The following is a 12,054-nucleotide window of genomic DNA, read 5'->3' as shown; positions in this document are numbered from 1 at the left end:
GTGGTGGGCACTGCTTCTGTTTTCCCTTGTTTAACAGTTCCTGGGATCCTTACTGACCACAGTGTGAGATCCCTGCTTTCTGGTGTTACTTGGGCAATGCAGAGTTTTGCCTCACTTAACAGCAGTCCTGTCTTAGCTCAGAAGGTGACATGGGGAGGTGGCTTTGCTGGCTTTTTTTGCTGGTTTGCATGGCTTTGCCATGAGTTCTTCAAGCCATTGCCTGAAGAGCTGGAGCCATTTTGGCCAGGTCTGTCTGTTTTCTACCTAAGCCTGCTGGCAACTCTTGGGGTAAGCGGCCAGAGAGCAGCCCCTGTGCCAGCTGAAAAAGCTCTGGGGCAGTGGGAACACCCAGGGGAATGCATGTGTGGTTCCTGTGGTGTTGACTTGAGGACTGAAACCCCATGGGCTGAGACTCACCACCTGCTCGCAGACTTCTCCCATCTCAGAGCCCTTTGAGCCAGTTGTGAGATCTAAGGATTGCCAGAGATTGTGGCACAGCTTCAGCCCACGACACAGAAGAACAGAGGGGTGGAGATGTCCCATGGCAGGGCTGAGCTTTCACCTCCTTCTGCCTGTCCCGCATCTCTTCTTGCTCTCCCCACAGATGAACCCCGAGTCCCTGCGAGGGGGAAATCAGCAGCCCCACCTCATTTCTTCTCTTGGGGTTTTTTTCCACCGCCTACAAAACACAAGTGCTCCTCTGCATGGGCTTCTCGCTCATTTACCTGGTGACTGTGCTGGGGAACCTGCTCGTGATGACCCTGGTCTGGCTGGACGCTCACCTGCAGTCCCCCATGTACTACTTCCTGGGCCACCTCTCCTTCCTGGACATCTGCTACTCCTCCGTCACGCTGCCTAAGATCCTCAGAGACTCCTTCTCACCACAGAAGACCATTTCCCTGGTGGGCTGCATCACACAGATCTACTTCTTCCTTTGCTTTGGGGGCTGTGAGTGTGCGCTCCTGGCTGCCATGGCCTACGATAGGTACCTGGCCATCTGCCACCCCCTGCACTACACAGCACTCATGAGCAAGAAGATGTGCTGCTGCCTGGTGGCTGTCTCGTGGTTGAGTGGCTCCCTCTCATCTCTGATCCAGGCCCTCCTCACAGCCCACTTACACTTCTGTGGGTCCAATGTGATCAACCATTTGTTTTGTGAGATCCCCTTCTTGCTGGAGGTGTCCTGCAGCCCTAATGCTCTTCTCAACAAGGCTGTCTCATATGCTCTGGCTGCGACTATTGCCGTGGGCTCTTTCCTCCTTACTCTCGCATCATACGTTCCCATCCTCCAGGCTGTGCTGCAGAAGGGAGCAGGGAGGCAGAAGGCCTTTGCCACCTGCACCTCCCACCTGACCGTGGTGTCCCTGTTCTTTGGTGCTGGGGCTGTTACGTACCTGGTGCCTCAATCCAGCAGCTCCGAGGAGATGGACAAGGTCCTCGCCCTGATGTACGCCATCGTAACCCCCATGCTGAACCCCATCATCTACAGCTTAAGGAACAGCGAGTTCCAAGGGGCCATCAGGAAAGCCCTGTGCAGGGGTATCACTGACATCGCCCACGGGCAGAGCAACCTCTGTCCTCACCATGCTGCGGGTGACCCAACGTGATGGGGGGAGCTGGGACCCTCAGACCAGTGACAGGCAGAAGGGCTGTGAGCAGACCAGGAGCAGATCCATAACACTGCTATGCCTTGGCCACAGCTTTCCCGATAAATAATTCTGGGAGCTGTTTTCTTAAGAAATAGGTATTGTCCAGGTAAAGAACTTGTACTGAATGTCCACGCAGTGCCTTTGTTGTGACAGTGCCCTTGGTAAGAGCTGGTTTTTTTTTTTTTATTAATCATTTATCTGCAGTGGGGCTTTGTCAGGCTTTCTGGAAGCCTTTTTATTCCTAAGCGAAGCTTTTATTCCTTCACCTCTTTCTGAGGTGAAACAACATGAAGTGCAGCAGTACTGCCGTGCTGTAAGCATCTCCTGCTAAGTGGTGGATAATCTTGTCTGGGCTGGACTTGCAGACACTGCAGAGCCGGATGCATTTCTCTTAATGCAATAAAATATGGATAAGTAGGAAAACCATTGTCATGGGATTGATCTTTGTAGTTTCAGGAATCAAAGCCAACCCTGGGAACAGACATCTGCTTCTGCATGCAGAACGGTGGTGACAAGGTGGGAGTGGAGGTGGCACCTGAGCATCCCTGGGGAGAGCAGATTATTCTGGCTCATGCCATGCTTTCAGAAAGAATGCACAGGGCTTTTGGCATCATACAGAGCTGGGAAAACGTTGTTTGCGGGTCACAGATAAAGGCAATTGAAAAGACACTGCAACTGCATCTCGTGTACAAGAAAATATGCCTACAGGCACAGTGAAACACATCCTTCTTGGACCTCAGCCGAATGCTGAGCTGTGGTGTCTCTGCAAGCAAGACTGGAGATTCCTACTCAGCAGAAATTGTGGGAACTGGTTTTCTGTGAGTAGAGACAGCTCCTCCTCTGGTGGAAAGAAGTGTTTCCCAGCAGGACTTACCCAGCTGAAGTGAGGCTGCCGCACATGTTCCCATAGCGTGTCTTTAAGACAGAGCCAATTCGGGAACCCGGATTGCAGGACAGCTACAAAACTGTCAGTATGACAGGAATGGACAAACTGAGCTTGACATAAAGAAGAGCAGAGTCATAGAGATAAAGGAAACATTTCCCTTGTACAAGATTTACCTGCTTTCTCTGTAACAGTGGCCTCAAATGTTGGCTGCGTGCACCCCAGTGCTGTGCAAGACAGTCCACTGGGGGTGGGAAGAAAATATTCTTTGTACCACCAATAAATAAAATACTTTAATACCATTTTAAAACATCACCTTTTCTCATCCTTTTACAGTTTCTATTTTTAATGTGTTTTATAATATGCAGTAGCAGTGTATGTATGTAATTTATGGTCTTGGTTTCAGCTAGGATTGGATTGTTTATTTGGTGTTTTGTATGATGTGATTTATCCTGCCAGGATTTACCCTCCAGGACCACAGCAGTCCATTTGGTGCCCAGTGTGGGGCTCAAAGGGTGGAGATAACAGCAGGCCTGACCAGAGCGTGTTAACACGGGCTGTTGTGGTGCTTTGATAATTGCTGGTCACAGTGTTGATTTTTTCCTTATTTATGTACTCTGATGCCATCATGTTGTAAAGGGGTAAAACCCATTGGTGTTTCTGGAGTGACAAGGGGATCCCACGAGCTAACTGTACTGGAGGCCAAAGTGAGCCTAACCAGAAATGAATGTCAGGAGCATCCTGTTGTGATTGGCCCAGAGGCTTCGCACATCCTTGGTACGGATTATCTCAGGAGAGAGTACTTCAAGGACCCAAAATGGTACCAAAATGGTGGGCTTTTGGACTGCCTTGGAGATGGAGGGCATGAAGCAGCTGTCTGCCTTGCCTGTCTCTCAGAAGACCCTTCTGCTGTGGGGTTGCTAAGAGCAGAAGATCAGCAGATGCCATTGCTACAACAGCGCTGCACCAGTGGCAATGCTGCACCGTCTGGGAACGTCTCATTCCCGTTCATCGGTTGGTTCAACCACTGGAGAACCAAGGAGTGATCAGCAAGGCTCGCTCACCTTCACTGGTGCCATATGGCTGGTGAGAAAGTCCGGTGGAGAATGGAGGCTGACACTGGTATCGTGCCCGAAATGAAGCCACACCAGCACTGAGTGCTGCTGTGCCAGGCGTGCTAGAGCTGCAGCATGAACCAGAGTCAAAGGCGCAGCGGTGTGCCACAGCTGACATAGCTGAGGTGTTCTTCTCAATGCCTTCGGCAGCAGAGTGCAGGCTGCAGTTGGCTTGTACTTGGGGTGTGCAGTACCTGGAATCAGCTGCTCTAGGGGTGGAAACACATGGGCTGATCCAGACTGCAGTGGAACAGGGGGAAGATCCTGAACACCTGCAGTACATTGGCAAAATCATTGTGTGGGGCGACACAGCAGAAGTTCTTCCCTTCAGAAAGGGAAGAAAATAATTCAAATCCTTCTAAAGGCTGGTTTTGCTGTCGAGCAAAGTAAGGTGAAGTGTCGTTTTGGGCCCCTCAGTGCGAGAAGGACATTGAGGCCTGGAGCGGGTTCGAAGAAAGCAACAAAGCTGTGAGGGGTCTGGAGCACAGGGCTGATGAGGAGCTGCTGAAGGAGCTGGCAGTGTTCAGTGTGGAGGAGAGGAGGCTCAGGAGGACCTCACTGCTCTCCGTAACTGCCTGAAGGGAGTTGCAGTGAGCTGGGCTTTGGCCTCTTCTCTCGTGTAACCGGTGATAGGACTGGAGGGAACGGCTTCAAGCTGCGCCAGGGGAGATTTAGGCTGGATGTTAGGAAATACTGCCTGTCTGAAAGAGTGGTCAGGCATTGGAATGGCTGCACAGGGAGGTGGTGGAGTCACCGAGCCTGGAGGTGTTGAAGGAACGTTTGGACGTTGTGACGAGGGACGTAGTTTAGTGAGACCTGTTGGTGATGGGTGGATGGTTGCACTGGCTGATCCTGTGGGTCTTTTCCAACGCTGGTGATTCTATGATTCTATGACCTGCACAGAAGATCCAGTTCTTTGGAATAAAATGACAAGATGGACATTGTCAGATCCCCGTGGGTGCGATAAATAAACTGCTATGTCTCCACCAGCTAGCAAAAAGGAAACACAAGCTTTCTTAGGTGTTGTGGGTTTCTGGAGAATGCATATTCTGGATTACAGTCTGATTGTAAATCCTTTCTATCAAGAGACTCAGAAGAATGATTTCATGTGGGGTCCTGAGCAGCAACAGCCTTTGAAGAAGTTAAACAGGAGATAGTTCAGGCAGTAGGCCTTTGACCAGTCCAGAAAGGGCAAGGTATAAAAAACTGCAGCCAGGGAGAATGGCCCCACTTGGAGGCTCTGGAAGAAAGCCCAAGGGCAGACTCTAGGACTGCCTGTAGGATTTTGGAGCTGAGGACACAGAGGATGTGAAGCCCGCTGTACTCCAGCTGAAGAAGAGATACTGGCAGCATATGAAGGGGTCCAAGCTGCTTTGGAAGTAGCCGGTAGTGAAGCACAGCTCCTCTTGGCACTTCAACTGCCTCTGCTGTGCTGGATGTTCAGAGGAATGGTCCCTTCCACACATCGTGCAACTGGTGCTACGTGGAGTAACTGAGTAGCACTGATCACACAGTGAGCTCAAAAAGGGAACCCAGTCATCTAGGAGTCCTAGAGGTGATTATGGACTGACCCCAAGGCAAAGGTTTTGGACTGTTCCAGAAGAGGAGGTGACAAGCACCGAAGAGGTTCCACCATATAATAAACTGTGAGAAAATGAGAAACATGCCTGCTCATTGATGGGTCCTGCCACACTGTGGGAAAGCATCATAGATGGAAGGCTGTATGGAACCCCACACGATGAGTTGCAGAAGCTACTGCAGGAAGGGGTGAATCGAGCCAATCTGCAGGAGCAAAAGGCATCCAACTGGCCTTCGTCATTGCTGAATGAGAAAAGTGGCAGTGCTCTGGATGTTGGAAACTGCCCTATGGCGGTGGTTACAGCAATGGAAGCAGAACAACTGACAGCATCAAAACAACCAGCAGGTGGATCCGGCTGCTAGGATTGAAGTGGCTCAGGTAGATGTGGGCTGGCAATGTGAGGTGAGCTATTTCTAGCTTGGTGGTCCCATGATGCTGCAGGCCACCAAGGAAGAGATGCAGTCTACAGAGGGGCTCGGGATCAAGGCACGGACTTTACTGTGGATGCTATTGCACAGATTACCCATGAATGTGAAATGTGCAGTAATTAAACAAGCCGAGTGGATAAAACCTCTTTGGTATGGAGGACAGAGGCTGAAACATAAATATGGGGAGGCCTGACAGGTGGATTATATCACACTCCCACAAAGTTGATATGGCAAACACTGCGTGCTTACAATGGTGGAAGAAACCACCAGATGTCTGGAAACATTTCCTGTGCCCCGTGCCACCGCCCAAAATACTATGCTGGGCCTTCCTGTGGTGACATGGCACCGAGAAAGAATTGAGTCTGGCAATGGGACTTGTTTCTGAAACTGTCTCATAACCACCTGGGCCAAACAGCATGGCATTGAGTGGGTGCATCACATCCCCTGTCACACACAGCCCCTGAAAAATGGAACAATACAACGGGCTGCTAAAGACTGCACTGCGAGCAATGGGTGCTGGGACATTCCAACACTGGGACACAGCGAGAGCAAAAGCCACCTGGCTATCAGTGCTCGGGGGTCTGCCAATCGAGCTGGTCCTGCCCAGCCCAACCTCCTGCGTACTGCAGAAGGAGATAAATCCTGGTGCTGCACATGAAGTTACCCGGCAAGACAGTCTGGGTCATTCCTGCCTCGGGCAAAGGCAGGTTTACTGGTGGGATTGCTTTTGTTCAAGGACCTGAGTGCCAGTGGTGAGTAGTGTGGAACAGTGGGGATGTCATTGTGTACCTCAAGGTGATTTGATGCTGGGTGAGAACAGCCAATAATTTAAATTGTATGATGTTAAATTACTACATAACACTGCTGTCATCATTATTATGGTCATTATTGTATTGTTAACAGCAGTACAGTAAGGACTACCCAGGTTAAAGAATGAACACCAGTGGAACCAGAACTGGCTTCTGCATGCAGTAACCCAACACTGCGAATTGTCCCTCCTGCACTGAATGACTGTCTTGACAGATGAAGCCAGAAGTTATGAACTGAATGAATATCATGGAAAATTTGCATGAATAGTATGTGTATATATATCAAAAAGCAAGGTAGGTGATGGTAATTAGTTGGGATGTGTAGAAACTGTGAGCCCTGAGCGTGATGTAAGTGGTGTGAAAGGGGTGGATATCGTCTCCGTTTCAGCTGACTTGTTTTCTTCAGAGCATCTGGTCTGATGCTGTGTTTTGGTTCTAGGAGAAAAACCACGTTGATTGCACTCCAGTGTTTATAGCTGCTGCTCAGCGGTGTCATACAGAGCTGGAAGAGAACAGAATTAGGGCAGCTGACTGAAACTGACCCAAGGGATATTCCATACCATATGGCATCAAGTGGAAGGAGTTCTGAAGGGGGCAAGTTCATCTCACTCTTTTTCTGCTTGGGGGCTAGCTGGACATAGCTTGGGGGTGGTGAGCAATTGCTTGTGCATCATTTGTTATAGACATTCACACACATATATAATCATAACTGTTTTCCTTTTCTCTATCTCAGTAAATAGTTTCATCTCAACCTGCAAGTTCTTTGTCGTTTGTTTGTTTGTTTTTTATTCTCTCCCCATCTCACCAGGAAGGGGGCAATGAGGGAACAACTGAGTGGTGCTAAGTCACCCGCCAGGTTAAACCACAGCATTTATAAAAACGGATGCGTACTGGAGGAGCTCAAGGCATTGGAGAACTCAAAAGTTCTTTACTGATAGAGTTGTGTGATCAAAAAGTGCAGAGAGCACTGCTCTTCAACAGCATACCTGAGCAAAAATCATCTAGGGAACGGAGATTTAACCCGCAGCAAATGAATATTTAGGGATGCAGTGCAGGTGACTTATGCAAACCAAACAAGCCCAAGTCCATGGGACAAGGCAGGGCCACCCAAGAGTGCCAAAAGCACTGATCTGGGCTCTGCATCACTCTTCTGAGCCTCCTGCGTTGTCCCTGTGGGCACTGTTGGTGGCAGGGAGTTTCCCCCCTTCTTCCTGACCCTCCGTGCCAGACCCAGCAGGAGCACACTGTTCGGGTGCAGCTGTCAATGCTACCTCTGCAATGGCTGCAAGCAGCACAAGGGTGGCCAAGGGGGCAGGGCTGGGTTTGCTGAGTGCCTCTGAGGAGCTGCACAAGGATGAAAATTGTGGACGCACTGCAGGGTTGTGCCCAGCATGAGGCTGGCGCTCAAGATGAAAGTCATTTTCTGGTTCCTGCAGCTGTTGCTTCTGTCAGTGCTTCAGGCCTGGGACAAAAAACCTTCAGATGGAATATTTTGGACCAGAAAAGCTCACACTGTTCAAGGGAATTTTTCCATAGTGGAGGGCAGGCAATCTGCCTTGCTTGGACACAGGCTCCACGAGGGTGGCGAGGTCAAGGACAGCCCACCTGTGTGCTCACGAGGACCCAGCTCCTGCTGGGAGTCAGACCCCCTCAAGCTTCCTGGCATTTGACAGCACAAATCCTGGTGCTTCATGGGACAGCCAGCAGCCTAGTGAGGGCTACAGAGTACCTGAGTTTGTCCAAGAGTTCTTTGCATTCCCTTAGCTCTTCACAGCAGAGCTTTGCCCTGCATAAGAGCTGCTTTTCTAAACCCATCAGCACGTGAAGAGGGCGTATGGGGTGCCTGCTTTACCCCTGAATCTCCTGTTGTTTCCCGCATTCGTTGGTGCAGTCATTCTTTCTAGTTTGCTGGGAGGTGGTACACTGCTGCCATAGCTTCCCAGTCCAGCTGGATTGAAGATCTCAAGAAAAATGGGAAGATGGCTTTAAGCACCATAAAACCAGAAAAGAACGGTGAAATTATCGTCAAAACTGATTTGTGGCTAAGTGTCGGTGTAAATCTTCTCATTTTCTATAGCTTCCCCTATGGGCTCCTCCCCTTTTTGCTTTCAGCTCTGTTAGCTCTTCAGTTCTTCATACAACGTAGGAAGAGTACATAGGTGCTCCTTTGGAGGCCACTGCTTCCTGATCTGGTAACACGTGTGCTGATGGTGTGCATGGAGAAGAGCAGCCAATAACTCGCCTCTGTCCTCCAACCTGGAACGAGGAGTAGGAAAACACAGAGGAGATGGGAACAGCTGTCTGTGGCTGAAGGCTTCAGGAGATGAGAGCGGGGGCTGCTGTGCTCTCCGTCCAGGCCAGAGTTGTCCAACAGCTGCTTCTGCTCAGGGTTCAGCCTTGAAGTACAGCTCAGTCGGGAGCAGCGCAGCAAGGAACTGCGCAAGGAAACCTGGTGCGATGGGGGAGATTTTCTCCTTCCAGCTGTAGGTGGAGCCAGAGATTTAATGCGTCTGTGGGCGTTTGTAAAGCACCTTCAAGTGTGCAGCATGAGCAACCGCTTAGGATTATTGCTTCTGCACCACTACCAGGCTGTGTCAAGGACTGCAGGAGTGTCAGTAAGTGACAGAAATGAGACAGAAACACCTTTGGATTTGATCTATATCCATGCAAGATTGCCTTCGGTTGTCATTTTCTGACCACATCTGAGAAGAGAGGCCAAAATCAAACGTGCTTCTCAATGGAAAAGATTGGCATGGCTTTGTATGCTTTATAAACCTGAAGAGAAAATTAGTTCTTTGTTTAGCACTGGCTATAGGATTCTGCTGGACCCACTTCGCCTCTGCATTCAGCTTAATTAATCATGTTGATGAACCTTCTAGAAAGGTGTCCAGTCTTGGTTAGAAAGTGATGAGAGACAGAAATCAGAGCATTTTCTTCACAGCCGGCACGGAGCTTCCCTGGGAAGGAAGGGCACAGGAGTTCAGCAAAGCCCCTGGTGTCATGAGCCACAGGAGCAGCACTGGCCGTGGGAGTGGGCCCTGGGAATGGAGAGGAGTGCATTCCTCAGGCAGTCAGAGTGCTGGAGAGGGTGAGGGTGTGCAAAGGGCACAGAGGAGAGCGGAGATGTAGAGGAGGGGTGCAGGTTTGTAGGGTGGGGGGGCTCAGATGTGGGGTCAGAGGATGGGGCTGAGGCAGGTAGGATGCTTGTGGGAAGATGAACACCAGCCTGCATGGCAGCCAGGTGGTGCCTGAGGCTCCAGGAGCTGCTGGAGGCCCAGGAGCCCCAGGCACAGGGAAGTTCAGCCCGTGCCTGGCAGGAGGAAATGTCCTGAGTTCATCTCCTTCCCATCCCATAGCTACCACATCCCTCCTGGCTTATGGTCCTGTCCCATCTCCATCCCTGGAGGCATGAAGCTCTCCCCTTGCCAGAAGAAGCCCTCTCCACTTTCTCTTGCAGTGGAAGATAACCTCATTTGCAGGCAGCTCAGTACAGCCTGTGGCAACTACACCATCCTCCTCAGTGACCACTTGTACCAGGGAATGACCATCTCAGTGCTGTTTCTCTACAGCAAACATTGAAGAAAGTACAGAAAAGCACAGCAAGAGCCCGGGAGGTGTGGGTTGCATGGGCCAGGCCTTCCAGCAAGCAGGATGGAATTGCCGGACATTTTACCCAGTTGCTCTGGATTGTGTGGGGCTCTGGCAGGAGCACTGCACTCAGGTGTACAACCAGTGTCTGCCAGGAGAACTGGGGCAGTTTTGGCCGGTCACAACACTGTCTGTCCCCTGCAGGCAGGGATGCTGAAGTGAAAGCCCACATGTTAGTGAAATTCAGACACCATGAGCCAGAGGGGCCTTCCCAAGGAGCAGATGATGGTGCTGCCTAAGGCCAGTAAGAGCAAGTGGCAGCGCCTGCCCCCGGTCCTCCAGGCCCTGTGCTGGGGTCTTGCACAGAGCACAGAAGTGGTGGCAGGGGATGGGGCAGGTCTGGAGGGGTGGGCACTTCCCTCGTGGCTGTTTCCTTTCAGACCACTGGCAACCACTGTGCAGAACCAGTTGTTGGGAGTGGATGTGCACAGAGAGCATCTCTGAGCTGAGGTAGATGCAGCCCTTGCAGGAAATCCACAGGGTGAGAGGCAGAAGTGTTGCAAGGAAGTGGAGTCTGCAGAGGATTTTAGCCTGTCTGTCCCTCTGGACGGGTGTTGAGCATCTTTCCCCTGTGCCATGTTACTCCTCAGTTTTCTTTCTGGGGCAGGAGATGGGCTTCATCTGTCATTTTCTTGCCAGAAGTATGTACCCTGCATCAGAGCTCCAGCCTCCATCCTGCTCCTGGGGCCAGCTCCAGCACCCTGCCTCCCTCCTGCTCCTGGGTGCTGAGTGCCTTGCAGGGATGCAAGGATATCCCCTGCCTGGGTATGCAGCATGGGGAAAACCTCTCACAGACTCCTGCTTCCTTTCTCTACCAGCTTCTGACCTTCAGCCCACCCCACTCCATGAGAAGTCCCTGGATGGAGACAGAAGAGGAGGCATGCAGCAGGTGTAGCTTTTCCATGTCCTGGCCCCTACTTTTGCAGTCACACTGCAGACCCACGGTCCAGGTCATCTCTGCGGTGGCAGACCAGGTCCCTGTGCTCCTCACTCCACCAGGGGCCAGTGCCTGGTCCCACTCACGCTGCAGTGTGTTCCCATCCTGCAATCATAGAATCATTTAACTTAGAAGGGATCTTTAAAGGCCATCTGGTCCAACTTCCCTGCAATGAATGGGGACATACACAGCTCCAGCAGGTGCTCAGAGCCTCATCCTGACCCCAGCAGCTCCAGGTGAGCTGGTAACTCCCTGCCCTGCTCTCCATCCCCAGCAGAAAAGCACTGCCTCCTGCGGTTTCCTGCTGTGCTGCCCTGGAGGTGCTCCCAGAGCTGCCCTGGGTCCCCCAGCCAGCATTGCCCTTTCCTCCTCCAGATCAGATCCGAAACATAACCATGGCTGAGCTTGGCCTCTATCCGTCTGTGACAAGGACAATGCAGGGCAGAAGCAAGGGCTTGGCCCTTTCATAGCACATTGAAATTACTGGGCTTATCAGGGCAAACAGGAGCAGGGTACAGATGTAGTCCGCACAGGACATCTGACCCTGTGGAGCAGAGCTCTGCCAAGGGTCCTGCAATGGAGAACAGAAACCAGTAGTCTGGGGCTGCTGCCACAAACGCCGTATCTTGTGGTCTGGTTGCATCCCTGGCCGCTCGCTCCCAGCAAAGCCTGGAAAGCAATGGAGTGGGACCTGCCAGGACCTGCGGGTGCTCTAACAGGGCTCCTGCAGTCAGCCCATCAGCTGGGGCTGAGCCCAGCCACGCGGCAGGAGCGCGCATCCCTCCTCCAAGGGTAAGGGCTGAAAACACAGCAAATGCCAGCCAGCAGGATCGCAGCAGTGTGGCTGTCAAGTGCTGCTCATATCACTGGCGCCAAGGCCTCGGGTCTGTGCCCAGCACTCGGGGAGGCAGACTGTGTGCCTGGGTTCTGCAAAGCTGTGTGCCTTGGCATCCTCTGCCAGCATGGGGAAATCCTTGCATGGCAGGGACAGGGCATGGCCCAGAGA

General features: G+C 51.6%; 1 protein-coding gene across 1 annotated transcript; it reads left to right on the top strand.

Annotated features, from left to right (window-relative positions):
* The first annotated feature begins 541 nt into the window (after positions 1-541).
* LOC122157470 (olfactory receptor 1E2-like) lies at positions 542-1,607 on the top strand. Its single transcript, XM_042813132.1, is given in 2 exon segments — positions 542-633; positions 635-1,607. Coding segments are annotated over 2 exon segments (1,065 nt in total).
* Positions 1,608-12,054: the final 10,447 nt, after the last annotated feature.

This window comes from Centrocercus urophasianus, unplaced genomic scaffold (genome assembly GCF_019232065.1).
Source record: "Centrocercus urophasianus isolate 14NV4802_14NV808 unplaced genomic scaffold, USGS_Curo_1.0 seq_1389, whole genome shotgun sequence".
In the NCBI taxonomy this organism is placed as follows: domain Eukaryota; kingdom Metazoa; phylum Chordata; class Aves; order Galliformes; family Phasianidae; genus Centrocercus; species Centrocercus urophasianus.
Note: the sequence above shows the minus strand (reverse complement) of the source record. Positions and strands in the feature narration are given on the sequence as shown.